At 55.9% G+C, this 19252-nt stretch overlaps 8 protein-coding genes across 8 annotated transcripts; 4 read left to right on the forward strand and 4 right to left on the reverse strand.

The window, feature by feature from the left end:
* Positions 1 to 559: 559 nt before the first annotated feature.
* BBA_00244 (BOUP1-like protein) lies at positions 560 to 1012 on the forward strand (the record flags this gene model as incomplete). Its single annotated transcript, XM_008595341.1, has 1 exon — positions 560 to 1012. One exon carries the CDS (start codon positions 560 to 562, stop codon positions 1010 to 1012), a length of 453 nt encoding a protein of 150 aa, XP_008593563.1.
* Positions 1013 to 1973: 961 nt separating this feature from the next.
* Positions 1974 to 3307, forward strand: BBA_00245 (oxidoreductase NAD-binding domain-containing protein; the record flags this gene model as incomplete). Its single annotated transcript, XM_008595342.1, has 3 exons — positions 1974 to 2018; positions 2188 to 2629; positions 2739 to 3307. The coding sequence occupies 3 exons, from the start codon at positions 1974 to 1976 to the stop codon at positions 3305 to 3307; spliced, it is 1056 nt and encodes a 351-aa protein (XP_008593564.1).
* Positions 3308 to 3573: 266 nt separating this feature from the next.
* Positions 3574 to 4453, reverse strand: BBA_00246 (cutinase-like protein; the record flags this gene model as incomplete). The annotated part of the gene is made up of 2 exons (XM_008595343.1): positions 3574 to 3848; positions 3976 to 4453. The coding sequence occupies 2 exons, from the start codon at positions 4451 to 4453 to the stop codon at positions 3574 to 3576; spliced, it is 753 nt and encodes a 250-aa protein (XP_008593565.1).
* Positions 4454 to 6101: 1648 nt separating this feature from the next.
* BBA_00247 (uncharacterized protein) lies at positions 6102 to 7115 on the reverse strand (the record flags this gene model as incomplete). The annotated part of the gene is made up of 1 exon (XM_008595344.1): positions 6102 to 7115. One exon carries the CDS (start codon positions 7113 to 7115, stop codon positions 6102 to 6104), a length of 1014 nt encoding a protein of 337 aa, XP_008593566.1.
* A 1685-nt stretch (positions 7116 to 8800) lies between these two features.
* BBA_00248 (uncharacterized protein) lies at positions 8801 to 9881 on the forward strand (the record flags this gene model as incomplete). The annotated part of the gene is made up of 3 exons (XM_008595345.1): positions 8801 to 9009; positions 9056 to 9385; positions 9470 to 9881. The coding sequence occupies 3 exons, from the start codon at positions 8801 to 8803 to the stop codon at positions 9879 to 9881; spliced, it is 951 nt and encodes a 316-aa protein (XP_008593567.1).
* A 240-nt stretch (positions 9882 to 10121) lies between these two features.
* BBA_00249 (PA domain-containing protein) lies at positions 10122 to 12742 on the reverse strand (the record flags this gene model as incomplete). The annotated part of the gene is made up of 3 exons (XM_008595346.1): positions 10122 to 10234; positions 10307 to 12290; positions 12362 to 12742. 3 exons carry the CDS (start codon positions 12740 to 12742, stop codon positions 10122 to 10124), a joined length of 2478 nt encoding a protein of 825 aa, XP_008593568.1.
* Positions 12743 to 14433: 1691 nt separating this feature from the next.
* Positions 14434 to 16612, forward strand: BBA_00250 (major facilitator superfamily transporter; the record flags this gene model as incomplete). The annotated part of the gene is made up of 4 exons (XM_008595347.1): positions 14434 to 14550; positions 14710 to 15055; positions 15132 to 15394; positions 15452 to 16612. 4 exons carry the CDS (start codon positions 14434 to 14436, stop codon positions 16610 to 16612), a joined length of 1887 nt encoding a protein of 628 aa, XP_008593569.1.
* A 415-nt stretch (positions 16613 to 17027) lies between these two features.
* On the reverse strand, positions 17028 to 18434 carry BBA_00251 (uncharacterized protein; the record flags this gene model as incomplete). Its single annotated transcript, XM_008595348.1, has 1 exon — positions 17028 to 18434. The coding sequence occupies one exon, from the start codon at positions 18432 to 18434 to the stop codon at positions 17028 to 17030; it is 1407 nt and encodes a 468-aa protein (XP_008593570.1).
* Positions 18435 to 19252: the final 818 nt, after the last annotated feature.

Here is a 19252-nt window from a genome sequence, read left to right on the forward strand (position 1 = left end):
CCAGAGGCGGCCGCGGAACGTGACAATCTAATGAGAAATTACTCGGAAAGAAACTTGACAGGTTCAGATTTATACAAACATATTTTGATTGATATTCTGCGTAATAGCTCTTCACCGAATGGTTTCTGTTGGCTCATCTGCCCGCAATATGCCCGCGGTGTTACATGTCCATCTCCGGGCTTCTCACCTTCCCCAGGATCGGCCTTTTTTAGCGTAACCGAGAAACAGTTTATTGCGCTAGCCACTGCTTTCCTGCGATGGAAATGTGATTGGGCGTGGAGCCAGCCTCAATTACCTCCGCCCACGGGCACGAGCGTCCTGGTAAGGTTGCAACCTTTACGGTTGCGTTCTCATTTTGAGCTGTTAATAGCTTACTTACCCCATGCTGATACTTGCGTTGTGTCAATGATGCAGCGTTGGCCTCCCAAAGTATATAAGCCCGTGATCTTCTGCACTTCTGTTTCGACCAGGCAAGCGTTTATAAAAGCTACAGCTCGGATCACCCCAATCTACTCGACATCTTTAAATCACCACTGAGCGCTTCTCTTTGACCGCCATCATGCCTCTCTGGAAGATCAACCACAGCGTTGGCATCTTCACCAACCAGGCAGACAAAGACGCCATCGCCAAAAAAGCCACCGAGTGGTACCAGAGCGTCGGCCTGCCCGCCTTCTACGTCCACACGCTCTTCGTCCCTTTCGAGCGAGAGAATGGCTTCACGGGAGGCAAGCCGCACGCTGCGCCGTATGTGCTGCTCGAAGTCGCGCACATTGCGAGAAACTGGGAGGGAAACAAGAAAGCCGCCGAGGCTATCAAAAGAGGCATCGACGGCGTTATGAAGCCGTTTACGACGGACAAGGGCATCCATCTCGAGTATGCGGTCCTGGAAGGCCCGGCCGCGCTGTGGCGGATTGACGGGGTGGACCCTCCCGAGGCGTTTGGGCCGGACCAGCAGGAGCAGGCGGCAAAGAATCGAAAGATATTGGCTGACAAGTATCGATCGTTGCTGTAAATGGGCACAGTGGAAAACAAGGGCGAGAGACGGCCTCAGGCCGGTTTTTAAGGGGGTTATAAAAAGGGTCGGAGACACAACAGTTTCAAACAGCCAACTCGTCAGTCAAAGGAATAGATGAATGACAAACAGCGCAAAGTGCCGCCAATCTTCTTGCCCCACGAGAAAAGAGCATGCAAAGAGTGCGAGGTGGATAAGCAGGGGTGATGCTGATAAATAAGAAGGGTTAGGAGAATCGTAAATCTGTGAAAAACGAGTCGGGCTGTTTGCCTCTGTGGGGGAAATTATTATCGAGGCCGGGGCATCAGCCGCCACATGGTGGTGAACTCTGACTTTTTACGTCAGCGTGAAGAAATGGCCATTCGACGCAGCTATCGTTGCGCCGGCCAATCCGGCCAGTCTGACCAATCCAGCCAATCTCAGCGATAGCAGAGGGCAATTGATGGTTGCACCAGGCCTTTGGGCACGATCGAGATGCACATCGCCAGATCTGCAACAGGTGGGGGTACTTGGCGCGACTTGCCTAATACCGCTGACCAAGCTTCCCCACCAGCCAATCAGACGCTGGAGACGTGAGTTTGGCCAAAGTTGGTGTGAGCTTGCATACCGACTTCATTATTATATAATTTGCTTGAAAACTGTTAGTTCAGGGTTGATAGAGACTGTTCATACTTGACTATAACAAACAAACATCTTTGCTTTCTACGTACATACTGACCGTTCTCAACGCCGTGTAAATCCGAGTTGACCCCGGTTCGCCTAGGTTTCACGGTGCATATCACGTGCATGGCGTCATTCGTTTTTGGTGGAGAGCTCACAGTGGTTGCTAATTACGGCTGTTTGGGCTTGTGTAACGTCAGGATGCCCCCGGTAGCTCCCGCAGCTCTACATTTCTCAAACACCCTCAGTACCTTTCGGGCCAATTGATCATTTTCATCAACCCCGGGAACACAAATTCAAAATGTTTGCTCGATCTGCCTTTCGCGCGGCTCAGCCGCTGAGAATGGTAAGTACTGCTGTCATTTTTACCCCCAGATTCTACCATCTGCATTTGCGCTCGTTTTTTTTTTGGGGCGTTTTCACCCGCCCGGGGGGCTGATTTCAAAGCAAAATCAACCTCCCAAACTCTCCAAACCGCCAATTCCTCGAGGATATTCGCTGACCTCTGATTGCAGCACGCTCGCCGCTTCGCGACCGAGACTGGCCCTTCGGCCGCGCAACAGGCCGCGAAACCCGCCGCTGCCGCGCCCCCTCCTCCTCCGACACCCAGCGGCGGCAGCGGCGGCGGTAGCAACGCCGCCGTCTACGTTCTCGGCGCAGCGGCCCTCGGCGGCGGCGGCTACTACTACTACAGCACATCTGCCTCGCAGGGCGCCGGTGCCGGGGTCTCCAAGCAGCCCGCCAAGCCCGCCTTTGTCGGCGGCGACCAGGGCTTCCTGTCGCTGAAGCTGTCCGAGGTCGTCGACGTCAACCACAACACGAAGCGCTTCCGCTTCGAGCTTCCCGAAAAGGATATGGTTCCCGGTCTTCCCATTGCGAGCGCTGTGCTGGCCAAGTACAAGGGCGAGGGTGACGCGAAGGCGACCCTGCGTCCCTACACCCCCATCAACGATGAGAGTGAGTTTTTCTTCTTTCTCCGGTTTCATCCCGCATGCCGTCATCTCTCGTCATCTCCCAGTCTAGGAAATAAAAACCCCTTACTGATGTGTTTTTGTCTGTGTACTAGATGAGCCCGGCTACGTCGAGCTCCTCGTCAAGCAGTATCCCGGCGGCCCCATGAGCACCCACATCCACAACCTGCAGCCCGGTCAGACACTCGACATCAAGGGTCCGCTGCCCAAGTACGCCTGGGCTGAGAACAAGCACGACCACATTGGCCTCATTGCCGGCGGCACCGGCATCACCCCCATGTTCCAGCTCGCCCGCGGCATCTTTCAAAACGCAAACGACAAGACAAAGGTCACCATGGTCTTTGGCAACGTCAGCAAGGAGGACATCTTGCTGAAGAAGGAGCTCGAGGAGCTCGAGAACACGTACCCGCAGCGCTTCCGCGCCTTTTACGTGCTCGACAAGGCGCCTGAGGAGTGGCGGGGCAGCACGGGCTTCATCAGCAAGGAGCTGCTCAAGACGGTGCTCCCGGAGCCTAAGAGCGAGAATATCAAGATTTTCGTCTGCGGCCCGCCGGGGCTCATGAAGGCCATTTCGGGTAACAAGGTCAGCCCCCAGGATCAGGGCGAGCTGTCGGGCGCTCTGCAGGAGCTGGGCTACAACAAGGACCAGGTCTACAAGTTTTGAGCTAGATTGGCATTTTGGTACTATAGATTTATTTTAGAGCTGTAAGATTTAGATGGAAAATACACGGCATTCTGTTTGCATTGTGTTGCACAACGTGGGCGACAAATTACACGATTGATAGATTAGTCATAAATATGTCTTTGTTTCTAATCCATGTCCAGTATTTATTCATGTATTCACATTTAAATCCACCCGGTGGTCAACGCAATCTTTATATACAATCCCTTTCCTTTCACTTTTTGCACACATGCCCGCCGCCGTCGTCCTCAGCGGGCACGAGCCACGATAAAGTCGGCCGCCTCTTGGGCGTGCGCGGCCACCTCGTTGCTGTGCACCTCGGAGCTGGCGCCCGAGGCGCAGACAAGGTCGTCGATGTCGCAGTAGCTGGCAATCTTGTCCGCCAGGACGTTGAGCTTGGCCAGCTCGCCGGCGTTGTTTTCGCGCGAAAAGATGCCGCCGCCGCTGCCGTTGGCGTTTGTGCCGTAGTTGTAGGCCTGGTTGGGGGCAAAGGTAGGGTCGCCAAAGACTGTGACGGCAATGACTATTGCTTCAGGTATCAGCAGGGCTACAATTCTTTTTGTGCGTGTGTGTGTGTTTGTTTCATGATTGGGGGGGCAGTCGGGAAGAAGGTAAAGGGGAAAAGGGGAAGAGTTGTGCAGGGGACTTACTGTTCTTGTAATACCTGGGGTCTAGAGGCGCGGGCTTGAGGACGCCGCCGGCGAGAAGGTCCGTCATGACGTTGCCGCCCTGGCTAAAGCCGACGAGGGCAATCTTGCTCGAGGTTCCGCACTGCGCGACGTAGTCTTGAATCTTCTTCTTGGTGTCGTTGATGCCCCTAGCCACGGAGAACGGGTACAGTGCGCGGCTGAAGACGCTGCTCACGCTGCTCACGCTGCTGCTGCGGCGCTTAATGGCCGTCGCCGGATAGTCGACAGCCACGCTGAACGACCCGGGCACCCGCTTGGCCACAAGGTCCGCCACCTGCCCGGGCTTGCCCTTGCCGACGGCCTCGCCGGTCCCGCGCGCGACAATCAGGTAGACGCCCGACGCGCAGGTGGGCTTGTCGGTGTTTGCCTCGACGGGGGCGGCGCCGGTGACAGAGGCCAGCGCGGCGACGGCCGTGAGGATGCCAACCACGTTGACCATGGCTTCTTTTGGGGGGGGTGGGAAGGAAAGGAAAGGGTGTATATAAGACCACCGGGGGGAAAAGGATAAAGAGAATGAAATAGCACGAACAAAGGGCCCAACAGATACAGTCGACATGGGGACTGCCAGTCATTTTATACACGGATGTCTTAGCACGCAATATTTCTCATCTCACTTTCCCTCATGTCTCATCTCTTGTCAACAATCGGCGCACCTTAGCGTCGGGCCCTTTTGCCCTTGCCATGTCTCAAAGTCGCGCATGATTAATGCCAACGAACAACACACAAAAAAGTCGCCGAGCTTTTGTGCACCAAAAAGATAGTTAGGGAAACAAAAAAAGGTTGGATCGGCGCTGCGCTGCGGCACATGGTCTCTCTGTGCATGAAGCGCATGAAGTGGTCCCCCCAAAGTGGACTTTTTTTCTTCTTGTTCGAGTTTCGGGGGGGCACTGACACCTCGGGGAACAGCTGAAAATACGAAGCGGGCCGTCGTACGTAAGACCATCGAGAAAGGAAGGACGAAATGGAAGGATGCAGATGAGAGGGAAGGCCTATTCCTTGTCATATTCGATGGGGGAGGGGGAGGTCGTAATAATTTTCCGACTATGCGCTATGCGCGGAGAATCATGCAGGGTCCATCCTGTCCTGCTTCTTTCGTGGCGTGAAGCCGTCCCCGGTGGCTGATTTTCTTACTGAAACAGGAAGTTGAGAGACCGGCATTCGGGGCAAGATCGAGTGCCGCCCCCCGTAATCTGTTATTTGCTTGCCGTTATGCCGCCATATGCCGACCGGGGGTCATATAATACCAGTATAACCCTTGTGTGGCACAGACGTTGGGTAGGATTGGTTTCCGCAAATGTGGTGTGTTTTTGGGTTTGGCCCGGCATGTGTTGTTGACATGGGATTGTGATATAAATCTCGGTGAAAAGAATGGGAATTGATGGGAATGGATCTCAATTGTCAGTCTGGGTTTAGTGTTATTAGTAAAAAAGGAGGGTCGCTGGCTGATCTGATCGACGTGGCGCGCGCTACATGCACGTAGCGCCATGGTGATGTGTGACTGGCCGATTGTTGTCAAAGGGCAAGACAAGGTATGACAAGAGTAGGTAGTCATGACAAGGAAAGCGTGTTAGCTAAGCGCAAAGGGAGCAGAAAGCAACGTGTTTTGGCAGAGCACGGACAATTCAAAACCTTGCTGGTTGCTTGGCTACAAGACAAAGTAAACTACTTTTAACAATGTCCTCGGAATCATCTGAAGAATATCTATGCAAGACGATCTATATGCCTGTCAGCCTGCTTGACAGTATACCTGCTAATCTCCATCGTCGTCATCTTCAATAATCACGGCGTGAAAGCGAGTCTCGGGTTCCACCATGGCGATGCACTGCACGCCGACCGCCCTCGCAAGTTTCGATCCGATATGGCCTCTCAAACGATGGATCGATATAACTTCGTTCCATGACTCCCGGGCCATCGATAGGGTCATTAGAGTCGTCGAATTCCCCAAATGGGTTCGCGCTGACCTCTGAGCTGCTATACAGAAACTCGTCGGCAGCCATGTTGAGGTAGACAAATTTCCACTGATCGGTGACTTGTGGATTCTTCACAATAATGCTCACGCTGGGCCTCTCTTCAACAGCGCGCGTCTTCTAGTCGAGCATGTCGCGCATGTCGCCCAGCAGATTCTGCCAGGAGCTGGTTTCGTCTACAAAACCGAGATGGCTGAGCGTGACGGAACGAAGCGAGTCTGGCATAGCTGCGAGAAAAGAGACGAGGCCTTCTTTCCGCACAGGAAGCCGGTTGAGGGCAAAGTGTTGCAGCTTCGGCCATAATTCCAAAGGGAAAATGGCCTGCAATGGCACCGCATCTTCCTGCCTGTGCAGACTGAGCGGCGCCGCATGTCCGTTGGGTTGAATATCCAGTGTGCACGACAGACTGATGTGCTCGAGCTGTTCCGCCCTCTCCAGCGCCCGCCGCAAGAATGCCGTGTGAAACACGGGCCACTCGTAGCGCTCCTTGTCGCCGGTCAAGAGAGCTAGATCAAGACGTCGGAAGCCTGGCGTAGACAGGAGCTTGACTAGATCGTGCTCTAATTGGCTTGGCTTCTTTGGCCAACCGAAGATGGAGCAGTTGATGCCTGTTCGGTGATGATGCATGTCCATGACGAACTCGGTGATGTGATGCGGATTCTCAGCTAGCGTCCTCAACAGCACGCGGAAGCCTCGCCACTGATTTTCATACTCGCGCTGTTGATCATCGCTCTGTCCATACTCGCTCGTGGGTTTGGGGTTGTAGTTATACCACGAGTAGACCTTGTCCAGAGACTGTGGGGATTTCATGCCGGGCCAGTTCCGCGGCAGGAGGTAGCCAAAGTTGGGCGGAAAATCACGCAGCATGGGCGTCTCGTACAAAGGCCGGCCGACGAATGGACCATGGGCGGATGGTACGAGGGTGATGCGCTTTAGCGATGGGAAGCGCATCAGGCCATGCTTGAGCGCCTGCACATCGGCGTTGGAATTCAGGACCGCCTTTTGGTCCTGTAGAAGCATCTTGTAGTACTTCCAAGAGTCAGTGAGGCTGATGATATTATTCGGCAGCTCAGGCAGTGCCATGCGATTAGTACTCAACCCCATGGCATGCGCCAGACTGAACAGGCGAACCATTTTGTACCAATACGGGCAATCAGGCCCTGCAACAATGGCTTCAGTTGCTCTCTCATTAAACTCGTCATCAAGATCATTGTCAGGAGAGTATCTGCAGTCCTTGAGCCGCCCATCATCCCACACAATTTCTGTAACACCATGTCGCAGCTCGTCGTCGTCGGCGATAGCGCGGAAGACGTCAATGTTACGCGAGTTGGCCGAGAGGAAGACACGGTCAAAACGCAAGGGAGAGAGCCGCTTAAATATGCTATTGACGGTGCGCAAGCACTTTTTTTCGCGGTTGGTAAGATGCGAAATCACATTAACAAGTAGCTCTTCGGGTAGTGGTATCAGACGCCCTGGGTTTTCTTGTGGCTGATGAGACGCCATCGGAGGGACACTGTTTGATTGCAAGATATCTTTAGGATATAATTCTGGCTGAGCCTTGTCGTATCTCGCAAAGCCGCTGCGAAGCCGTTGTGTTGTTGCTGTTGTTGTTGTTTGACCGCGACAAACGCTGACGCCTCCAAGCCCCCGTCCATCAGCTCATCAGCCACTGGCTTGGACCTTCCTTGCCCTTTTCGAAAGCATCGTTGACCCAGCAAGGGCACGTTTGGCACAGGTAGAAGGTGTGTTGTGCATTTCTGAGGACCGCTTTCGGGCTGGAGAGAGCTTCGTTGTGCTACTGGACGTCGATCGTTTTAGCTAGCAACTGGTTTCGGGCAACCCATGCGATGGAGCGCGAAGCCACACAAGGCCATGTCGTACATTGATCTGGAGGGGGGCATTATCGAGTTTGGTTGAATCAAAAAGGCCCCTCATCCTGCAAAACGACATGATTGATGCACGGTAATTTTTTTGGAGATGACTAAGGAGGGAGAGGAAGCTTTCTGCGACATGCGAGCCCAGTTGACGTGCCAAGAGGTAGGGCTGATGATCGGCCAGCGGCCCACACGATAACTGGCCCAAAAGTCAGCCCGGAAGAGCCCTGCCAGCCAGCTCACCAGTTCAACAAGACTATCATCATCTTGGCAGACAAAACGCGCGAGAAGGAATACAAGAGTCTGTGAAGCGACTACGAGTTTCCCAAGCGGAAGAGCAAACAGGGTAATGTTGTGCATTACCCTCTTCTCACACAGTTCTTTGCTCCAAGAGAAGCAATCGTGACAGACATTATTTATTTAATTACGGCAATGGACGCAGAGATTTAACCAACACCAAAAAAAAAAAAAAGTCCAGCTTCAGCCGCAGTGGAAACGTCATGTCCCATCAGCCAATCTCTATCGACGCCCCCGACCAAGTGCAGTAAAAAGCTACCCCAGTCAGATGGAGAAGCTAATCTCGTCGGCTCGCGGAGCTGAACCAAAATGCGGTGGACTTTCAGGGTCAAGAAAACAACGAGGCAGACTCGGCCAGTGGCCGCGTGCCTGCATGTGAGGCACCAAGTCTTGACATGAAGAGCAAAACTCAACATAAACGGGTGGCTCCCTGAGCTGGGCGCACTCGGGATCTGCAACTGCTTATCAAGGAGGTTTACCGCCTCTTTTCACAATTTTGTAGTTGGGGCTATATTCATCTCTTGACTCTTTTAACTCGTGTAAGTGACTTGAGTTGCTTCAAAAGTGTGACCGAAGCCGCGACGACCAACTGGCATACTCCATTCACGACTCGACGACCTTGATACTCCCACTAGCTACTAGCAAACGATGGGTTCCGAAGTACGCGCGCCGGGCAAGGAGCACATGCCCAACTATCCCAAGGGCTGGATCACCATTCGCATCCTGCAGCTCATCATCGCCGTCGTCACCCTCGGTCTCTGCAGCTACCTCGTTACCACCAGCGTCATTGGCGCCGGTTTCTACGTGCAAATCTTTACGGCAAGATCCCTTTTCTCTCTCTCTTACATACACGTTTTGTAGAAAAAAAAAAAAAAAAAAAAAAAAAAAGAACCATACAAGTAGTACTGACCAGGGGCAAAAAAAGGCCGTCTGCACAATCATTACCAGCATCTGGCTCATCAGCGCACACTCATGCGCCCCCCGCGCCTTCAACTACTGGGCCGTCCTCGTCCTCGACATTTACCAGTACCTGCTCTGGCTCGGCGGCTTTGCGGCCTGCGCCATCCTCGCCGCGGGGCTGTTTGGCGGCCGCGGCCTGCGCGGCGGCTCCTACAACTTCAAATACCTCCTCGGTCGACGCTACTATGACAGCTGGTACGACGGGGATAGGTACACGACGACGGCCAATGCCGCCATTGGCGCTGCGGCCGCGGGACTCGGCGCGGTCGAGTTGTGAGTCTTTTTTATCTGGGCGTGGCACATTCAACAAAGCTGTAGAAAGCGCACAAACTAACTAGGGACATGCAAAAAACGCAGCCTCCTCTTCTTCATTTGCCTCGTCGTCAATGCCGTCGTCATCCATAGACACCACCGCGCCGGCCTCCACAGCCGGCCGGTCCGCCACGTGGTCGGCGCCAGCGTCCTGATGACGCCCCCGCAGAACACCACTTACCAGACCGTCCCGCAGAGCGGTGCCGACATACCGTTTACCCAGCAGAACACGGTGTATAACCCGCAGGCCATGTACGGCGCGCCGCCGCAGCAGCAGGGCGTCTACGCTGGCCAGGGGTACGTGCAGCAGCAGCAAACGAGCTACTATGCGCCGGCGCCAGTGATGCCTTCGCACACGGGCACCTCGTATCACAAGTCTGTCTCGCCGATGCCGACGCAGCAGGCGGTGGCTTATCCTCCCCCTCCACAACAGCCGCACAGCCCGTACTACACATGATGATGGAGAAGACTGGTCGAAACGAGGGTAATGTGTGAGGTTCTGGCGTATTGGCGTTTGTTATGAGCTCCTCAAAGTGTATAGGATGCAATACGTTATCCAATCGCACGACATTATAATTTACTTGCTTGTTTCCAAATTGCTGGCGGGCGCTCTCAGCGCGTGCAAGGTAACTCCCAATCGAGATGCGAATATTTTTCAATTCATCAGATGTGCACTAAATTAACGCCGTCATTACGCCTACTGTAGGCTCTTGGTCGCTCTGCGAATGCACTTGTTGATGATGCCAGACCACTTGAGGCCGTTGCTGTAGTCCTTGGCATCGATGCTCTCCATCAATCCGGGGTAAACGGCTATTGTTTAACCAATTAGCAAAATGTCACAACGTAGTCCCATCTAACAGAAAGAACAAGAAAAAAACTCACCACCAGCGTAGCCGGTCCACAGACCCGGCGCAAACACGACATGCTTGAACCAGCTACGGCCGTCCAAGCCTCCCTCGAACAAAAAGTAGCGCTCGAGCTCCTTGTACTTGTGGTTGACGAGGAGAATGGTGACGCCGAGGCGAATCTTGCCGACAATGTTCCACCACGGCAGGCCCCGGTCCAGAGCCTCGCGCGCGTGCTCGGCCTGCTCGTCCAGCTCGCCGGCGACGATGCGGAAGCGCGCCAGCGACAGGCGCATATCTCTCAGACTAGTCCAAAAGGCGTCGGCGTTGACCGTCACCACGTCGTCTTTGGCTTGGAAGCTGCCGACGCGGCCGCGTTCAAGAAATAGCGTCTCGTCGTCCATGCTCGCAAAGTCAATTGCGGCATGGTGGTTGTTGTCGTCGCCGTCGCGGTAGTCGTAGTGGCGCAGCTTGTTCTCGACCTGATCGAGGTAGGTGCCGAGGGCGTCGGCGTACTCGGCGGCCTGAAAGGGAATGACAAGGTTATCGACGAGCTCGGCCACGAGGAGGCCGAGGAGCTGGGCCATGCTGCGGTGGTAGCGGAAGCCCGGGTCGCCAAAACTTTCCATCCATGCAAAGCTGTCGTAGTTGGAGTGGTAGTGGTAGACGGGGTCGCGCGGGCCGCCCTTGAAGCCCATGTCGATGCAGGGCACGCCGGCGTAGTCCTGGAAGGCGGTAAAGTCGCTGCCGCTGCCCATGGTGCTGATGCGGCCGTCCCAGACGTCGCCAATAGTCTGGCCGGGGACCGTCTGGTTGGCCGAGGGCACGAGACGGGTGGCGTCGCGTAGAACCTGGTTGAGCAGCGGCGCAGCCGACGCCTGGAAGACGGGGCCCGCGGCGCCGACGTCGACGTTGATGTAGGCTACGTTGGCGTCGTCGATCCAGGGGAGGTACTCCTCCACCCACTCGGTGCTGCCGATGAGGCCGTACTCCTCGCCGTCCCACGAGGCAAAGACAATGGTGCGGTGCGGCTGCCAGCCGGCCTCGAGGGCGACGCCAACGCTGCGCACGACTTCGTTGAGGATGGCGGAGCCGCTGTTGGGGTCGCCGGCGCCGCCGACGATCCAGGCGTCGCGGTGGTTGCCGATGATGATGACCTCGTTGGGGACAGTGCCGTTGACGATGCCGATAACGTCCCACTGCGGGGTGGTGACGTACTCTTGCTCGTTGTAGAGATTGAGGGCGAGGTGGGCGGGGGACGGGCCGACGTTGTATTTGACGCCCTTGTGGACGAGGCCGAGGTTACGCGTCCAGGGATTGCCAAAGTCGCTCGCATTGGGTCCGTGGCCGTTGAGAGCCCTGAGGATGGGCAGGGCGTCGACGTAGGAGATTGGAATAGAGGGGATCTCTGGGATGACGTCGTTGGGGGGCGCGCGCGGGGCGCCGGGTTTGGAGGGGTAGCCGGGGGTGGTCGGGTCGCCCGGGCGGGTGCTGAGGAACTCGACGCTGCCGCGCTGGACGCTGCTGGGCTGACGCGCGGGGCCGTGCGGATAGGCTTTGTAGCCGTTTTCCTCGGTGAGCTCGCCGTCGTCTCCCGGGTCGCTGTAGATGAGGACGCCGATGACGCCGAGCTCCTGCGCGCGCTTGATCTTGAGGCCGCGGAAGATGCCGCCGTACTTGGCCACGGCAATCTTGCCGCGCAGATCGACGCCCGCGCGGACCAGGTCCTCGTAGTCGGCGTACGTGCCGTAGTTGACGTAGACGAACTGGCCCGTCACGTTGCCGCTGGCCGAGTAGCCGTGAAAGGTCGGGATGCGGTCGGGCGAACCGCTGGTGGGGTCCTCGTCGAGGATATCCTCGGTGAGGGAGGCTTTAAAGGCAACGTCCCAGGCGCCGGAATGGCCCTTGGCCTTTTTGAGCAGTGACAGGCTGTGGTCGACGGGGTAGTTGATGTAGACATCGTAGGCGGCAATGCTAGAGGAGACGCCCCAAGACTCCCACTTTTGCCGGGTCCAGTCGGCCTGACCATGTCTTGTGTTAGCCACCTATCCGTCCGTCCGGTAAAGTGTTTACTACACCAGTTGCGACGCACCTGGGAAAAGTTCTTGCCGGCAAGGTGGGCGCCAGCGGTGTAGTACTTGCTCCATTCGCGGGCCTTTTCAGAGTTGGGCGTGTCGAGAAGGATGGCCTTGAGCTGGTCATAGGTCAGGACGCCGCCGCCGTCGCGGTCGCTGGCCGAGTGGCGGCCGTCGTGGGGGCGGTGGTAGTGGTAGGGCCAGACGAACAGGGCGTGGAAGAAGAAGGAGAAGAGGCCCCAGAGGGCGATGCAGGAAACGGCGATGAGGAAGAAGCGGCGGCAGGTCCGGTTCTCGCGGCGGCGGCGCTGGTCAGCAAGGGCGGCGTTGCGCGAGGCGTGGATGAGCGGCGTCGACTCGGCGTGAGCATGGTAGTGGTGGTGGGCGTGGGCGGCCATTTTCTCCGGCGGTGGTGGTGCCGCGGACCAAGAGGGGAATTTGAACCTTGAGCAAGTCAATGCCAGATTTTGACAAGTAAATGGAAAGAAAGAAGAAGAAGAGAATGCGATTAGGCCCGTTGGGAGGTTGTGCGTTTGCTCCCTGGATATGTGTTTGTTGGGGGCAGGATTTGTCTCGCAAGTTGACCTTGGTGTTGCAGCCAAAGCCGCGTGGCTCAGGGCTGTCTCGGATGCTGCACCCTTCAACACGGCGACGAACAGAGGGCAGACGGGCGGCTTTAAAAGCAGCGGGGCACAAACGAGAGCTATATCCATCCGTATAGATAGAAGAAAAGAAAGAAAGAAAGAAATGGTGTACTTACGGTTCCGTCATAGTCGAACCGAGCGCGTCGTTCAATAGACGGCGATGCAGAGCTTGCAGAAACGTGGAAACATGAGAAAAGATTCAAAGAGTCTTGATAGGTATAGTGAATTTAAAAGTAATTGCATAGCACGCCAGAGGCAAGCAATCTTGCACGGTTGCAACCATCCATGTCGTAATGGGTAGCGACCGGCATGCCAGGGTACGCCTCCCGCGTAGGGGCCGGGCAGGTATCGACGGCAGCAATTTTGTATGACCGAGGTACAAGGCCAAGGTCTGGAGGTGTTTCCCCGCAGCGGCATGGCGCTCCGAGACTCGGGGCCGGGAGCCATGCCAGTGGCTTGCCGGCCTGCCGGGTTGGTCGCGATAGGATGCAGCTGGAGAATTTGCGACGTGCATTTTGCTCAAATATTCAAACGAATCTTCAATTTCACAATCTTCACCGTCTGTCTATGCCGTACACAAGGTCAGACTGCGGCCGTACCGTCTGGATACATAATCGTGTTAGACGGCGAAGACGGCTTAGCGCCCGAGATGGTTGAATTCTGTATCTAAAGGTTTTGGGAACCACCTTGTTGATCTGTATAACCTGATTCAAGAGACCGAATCTGCATGACATTCTGAGCCGCGCTTGTATCGTGTGTGGGTGCATCAGGTCATCAGCCTTTTTGTGATTTGAATGGCAGACGCCATTCCAAGTTGGTCCATATCTCTGTTCAAATTGTCAAAGATAAACAAACAGCCTCATGAATCGCCTCGCCATGACGAAATCCCGTCATCGGCGGCACCAGCAAGCCACAGTGTCGGGGGCAGCAGGTAGGGAGCTAGCTATCCGCTACTTACTGGGTACTGAGTGCTAAATTCATGTGAATTTAGATGCATAATACCTAAATAGCGGGGGTTTCCAGCGCCTGCAGCTGACCTTTTCTAGCCTTCCTTCCCCAGAATCTAGTTACCTACCTTACTTCTCTGCCTACCTACATAAAGCCGTTATGCACGCTTCTCACATCTTCATCTCCAAAATCCTCACGTTTGTCCCCCAAACACTGGCTTGTTTGCTATCCCCTTGGCTCCTTTTTCTTTTACCTGATAATTGCTACCTCTCTACATAGGTAATCGGAGTAAATATCATGGCGTACTCACTTCGCTGTATATAACATACCACTTATAAGCACCTCCACCTACCTACTGCCGCTGGGCTGCAACCCGTCCCCCTCGCCACCTGCGTCCTTCGCAGAGCCGTGCATCATCGATCCCACTAGACGCATTCAGACGACTTACCACTCTGAGCCATCCGTCTTATATTGAGTAACATTACCTGCAAGCAGTCATGGCCAAAGATGTCGACTCTGCTGGGCCTAAGCTGCCTGTGCAGCAGCTCGCTATTCTCGGTACGCAAACACTCCCAAACGGATGCAACTGCTCTGTCGTTGCTGCCCCCATCACCGTATGCACACAAAAACACCATTATTGAAGTATACATACAATTTGGCCGCTACATCATGCTACTTCTCTCGCATTTCGGCCCCGTGATAAGCTATCCATTTACTTTTGATTCGTCGTCAAACTCGTTGCCGCACCTCATGCCTCGCCACACCATGAAAAGCTTGCTGATGTCCTCCTCTACCCTCCTCTCTCACCAGCCGTCGCCCGCTTCGCAGAGCCCATCGCCTATACTTCTGTGAACCCCTACCTCCCGGACATGATTCGCGACTTTGGCGTCGCCGAAAACGACATTGCCACCTGGGCCGGCCTCACAGCGGCCGCCTTCTCCCTCGCCCAGAGCGTCACCGCCGTGCCTTGGGGCCGCGCCGCTGACCGCTACGGCCGCAAGCCCGTCCTCATCGCCGGCCTGCTCAGCACCATGACGTGCTTCATTATCTGGGGCCTGTCGACCAGCCTGCCCATGGCCATTACCGTTCGCGCCATTCAAGGCGGTGGCAACGGAAACGGTGCGTTACTCTACACATGTACTTTCAAACAGTCGGAAAAGGACTCTCATTTCTCACTGACATGAATTTTTGATAGTCGGCATCATCCGAACCATGGTGGCCGAGATGGTACCGGAGCGAGAACTTCAGCCCCGCGCCTTTTCCATCATGCCGCTCGTCTGGTCGCTCGGCTCCGTCGTCGGCCCTGCCTTTGGTGGCTTCTTCGCCAAGCCCGCCGAGCAGTACCCGGGTCTTTTCGGCGGCATCCCCTTCTTCACCACCTTTCCCTATGCGCTCCCCAACTTGCTTGCCACCGTCTTCTTCCTCATCTCCGTCTGTAGCGCCACATTCTTTCTCAAGGTACGTTGACCATCCTCGATGCGGCGAACGCGCATATCCGCTTACACATTCGCGCAGGAAACGCTCGAGACGAAGCGTGACCACACAGACTGGGGCCTGTTGGTCGGTCAGCGCTTCAAACGCGCCTTTTCGCGGAGACGTATCATCAAGCCCCGCGGCCGTACCTCGTCATTTGTCGACGGTGAAGCCACGGCGCCGCTCGTCCCCTCGAGGCCCTTGGCACGCGGCGGCAAGGCCCGGGGCCCGTCCGCGACGCTTCGTGAGATCTTCACCTACCAGACCGTCGTCACGCTGCTCTCCTACTCCTTTCTCGCGTTCCACTCGGTCGCCTATGACCAAAACATTACCGTCTTCCTCAGCACGCCTGTCGAGCCGCGCACGCCCGACAACTACCGGCCGCCCTTGTACTTTAACGGCGGCTTCGGCCTCGACCCGGGCACCATTGGCACAATCTTCATTATCTACGGCGTTACCAGCGCCGCCGTGCAGTTTATTCTCTATCCGGCTCTCGTCGCTCGTTACGGCGTCCTGCGCGCCTTTCGCGCCTGCTGTATGTCTTTCCACTGCCTCTCGCTTGAAAATAAGAAGAAGAAAACGCACACCTCGTACAATACTGACCGACTTGTCTCACCAGCCATTGCCCTCCCCATCGTCTACTTCATCACGCCCTACGCCTCCCTCTTCCCCACCCCTCGCGCGCGCTTCCTCGCCATCGTCGGCGTCATGGTCCTCAAGGCGTTTTGCATCATCGTCGCCTTCCCCTCCACCACCATCCTCCTCACCAACTCGTGCACCTCCCTTCGCATCCTATCCTCCCTCAACGGCTTCGCCACCATGTTCAGCGCCCTCTGCCGCGCCCTCGGGCCCGCATCGGCCGGCTGGGTCTTTACCCAAGGCGTTGACCGCGGCTACGTCGTCGCCGCCTACTTTTTCCTCGGTCTCGTCGCCCTGATTGGCGCCGTGCCAGGGTTCCTCATCGTCGAGGGGGCTGGACCCACGGCCGGACGTACTACTGCGACGGCCGAGGAGGGAGAGGAGTCAGAGAGTAGCAGTGGCGGCGGCAGAGGGAGTGCGGTGCTGCTGCCCAACGAGTCGGCCGTGGTGGGCAGCGATGATGACGATGATGACGACGACGACGACGACAGCGATGAGAGGCAGCCACTAATCAAGGGCCATGAAAACGCCGGCACAAACTACCGATCCATTGCTAGACGTTAGTAGCATTCAGGTCGCCTGCCTCGTCTTACTACAGACAGGAGCCGAGATTGGATACGTGGCTCTTGTCCTCATATTGCAAAGAAATGGTGGTATCGATGACTTGCTCTGTTTTGCATTGTTCTACCCGCATCATCAGGCGTTTGTTGCATTTTCACGGGTGTGTTTTTGAACTGGCATGACTGGCAACTGGGAACGTCAGAGATGGTAAAACGTATGATTCAAGCTATATTTCTTGGCCATCCAATAGTTGACAATTCAACAAAACTCTGCAAAGACAACTCATGCATCATGTCATCGTGTACATCCAGTTGTTCCATGCATCTTCATTAAAACCCCAATTAAAAAGTAAAAGAAAACGCCATAGCAATGCTCGCTGCCTTCCAATGTAATCCGTACAAATGCGAATGATGGAAATCTAATAGTGCATACCGACAACCGGACCGTCGCGGGTCTCGAAGCCCTCCCGCTCGTACCACTGCCAGGCGCCGTCATCCGGATGCCGAAACTGCTGCGGCGGCGGCAGCACAGGCTCATTCAGGTACATGCCATGCCCTGCAGCGTCTCCGCCGCTTGGATGCGGCCACACATTTCTCTCATTGTCCAGCTGCCACGCGGGGACCGCAGCCCTCTGCCTCGGCTCCTGCCCACCCCCGCCGCCGTGATCATGAATCATTTGCCTGTACCCCATGCAAGGTGTCGCGGGCACCGGACTGCCGTCCTCGAAATACTGCAGATCCGCCTGCATGTCGCTCAGTCGCAGGTAGTCCTTACCCACCCACGCATCAATGACCTGGGCAATCTGGAGGAAGCCTTCCGTGTGGCCACCCTGCCGGCCAGCTTTCCGACCGCATGTCACAAACAAGAAGCTGTGTATCATCTCGTGCAAAAAGGTCGACAGTAGTAGCCGGCGGTTGTAGCGCGTGTCGCGCAGCACAGGCGACGACAGCACAATCAGCGTCTCCCAGCCGCCGAGGTGGGCGCAGCGACGCAGCGCCGTGGTGCCGACGACGGCGCTCTGATACTGCGCGCTGCCCGGGTGGCTCCAGTCCCAGGCGACGCGGCGCGCAAGGCGATTTGCGAAAAAAAGCTCGTTGGCGGCGGAAAAGACGCTACGAAGGGCGTCGTTGTCGAGAGGAAACGCAGAAGACGAGGTCCCAGCGGTTCTCGGGCTATCATCGTGGCGGTGCGGCATATCCTGCTGCCGGCGGTGTCTGCTCCGACTCCGAGACGGGGTTCGCCGGCGTTCATTCTTGGGGTTGATCAGCGCGCGAAGAATGCGCCCGGATTGTGAGTCTGGGCACCGCCGTTGGAAACTGGCGACGTGGTCGCGCACGAGCTGGGCAGCGGCCAGGTCGTCGAGAAAGCACCCGCTTTGCTCACCTTCTTCATCGTCGTCTTCATGAGTGGCCGTATCTGCGATGGGAAGCCCGGACTCGGTACGCTCCAGGGGTGCCGGACGCTGTGGGAGGGGAGCTTGAATGAAGCTGCTCTCATTGTTGTTAGGTACCGAATGTATTTTGCATGCCTCCGAGGGCGGGCTGTCGGGATGTTGCTCGCGAATGACTAAGAAAGCGAGGTTCTTGATCTGGATAGAGGGTGCAGCTTGCTTTGTGCTGTGACCGCCGGTATGGTCCGGTTGGTGGACGTCATAGCTATGCCTGTTTGCATTCTGGTGGTGGTATACATGATCTTGGGTGGCCGGCGGCTGAAAAGCCTTGCTTCTGTAGTCGTCGTAGCAGTGATTGCCTTGGTGATGGGGATGCCATGGGTGGCTGTTGTCAGGCGGACCACCGGCGCCAGTACCGAGAACCCAAAAGGCCATGGAGCAGGCTCCAGTGTCGAGGGCCAAAGACTCGGAACAAATCGCAATGAGATGTTAAAGATGAAAAGGAAGACGAAGAGTGAATTTGGAAGTGGCGAGCCGGCGGGAATAGTGAAAGAGTGTAAAACGCCCGCTGGATCGGCGAGCGGTGTGGTGTGACGTTTGAGCAGGTGCCAGCCAAGTAGATGGGTAGATGGGTAGATGGGTGATGAAGGGCAGCCGACCGTCTGTCACACTACCTACCTAGATCCGGCGATGCGGGGAGGGGAGGGCAAAGGTCGGTCTATTTGTAATGTAACAGATTGCTCGTATAGTTGGATTCGACTTCGAGACAACAAGAGGGCAGGAGAAGAAAAATCTTTGGCCCAGCACTGCCCCGTCTATAATAATAGTTAAGCGATGTAGTTAGCAGGAAAGCCTCGCAGGTTGGGCGCCCATGGTCGCAGCTCAGCGTCGTGCTCCAGCTACAGCTAAGCTAGGGGACCTTCGGAAGCGGTCCGCGCCCGCCGCTCCTCTGATGCCATTTGTTCTTTCGCTTTTTCGATGCACCGAATCGGAGCCCTGCCTCATAGACAGACGACATCCTCTTCCCTGCTCCTGTGCCGCTGCTTGTTTTTCTTCTTGGCTGCCACCATCGTGACTACTTGCAGCATCATCTTCCGAGACGATGGGTTGCCGTGATGCGACCGGGCATCGACGAGCCCAAGCAGAGCCTAATGGTCCTTGGGCACCAGTGGCGTCCCAGCAAAATTTATGAGCGAAATACTTCTAGAGCCGGGAGCCCATGAGCATATCTCATTTTACTCGTATTCATGCGG

Source organism: Beauveria bassiana (genome assembly GCF_000280675.1).
Source record: "Beauveria bassiana ARSEF 2860 unplaced genomic scaffold BBA_S00001, whole genome shotgun sequence".
Lineage (NCBI taxonomy): Eukaryota > Fungi > Ascomycota > Sordariomycetes > Hypocreales > Cordycipitaceae > Beauveria > Beauveria bassiana.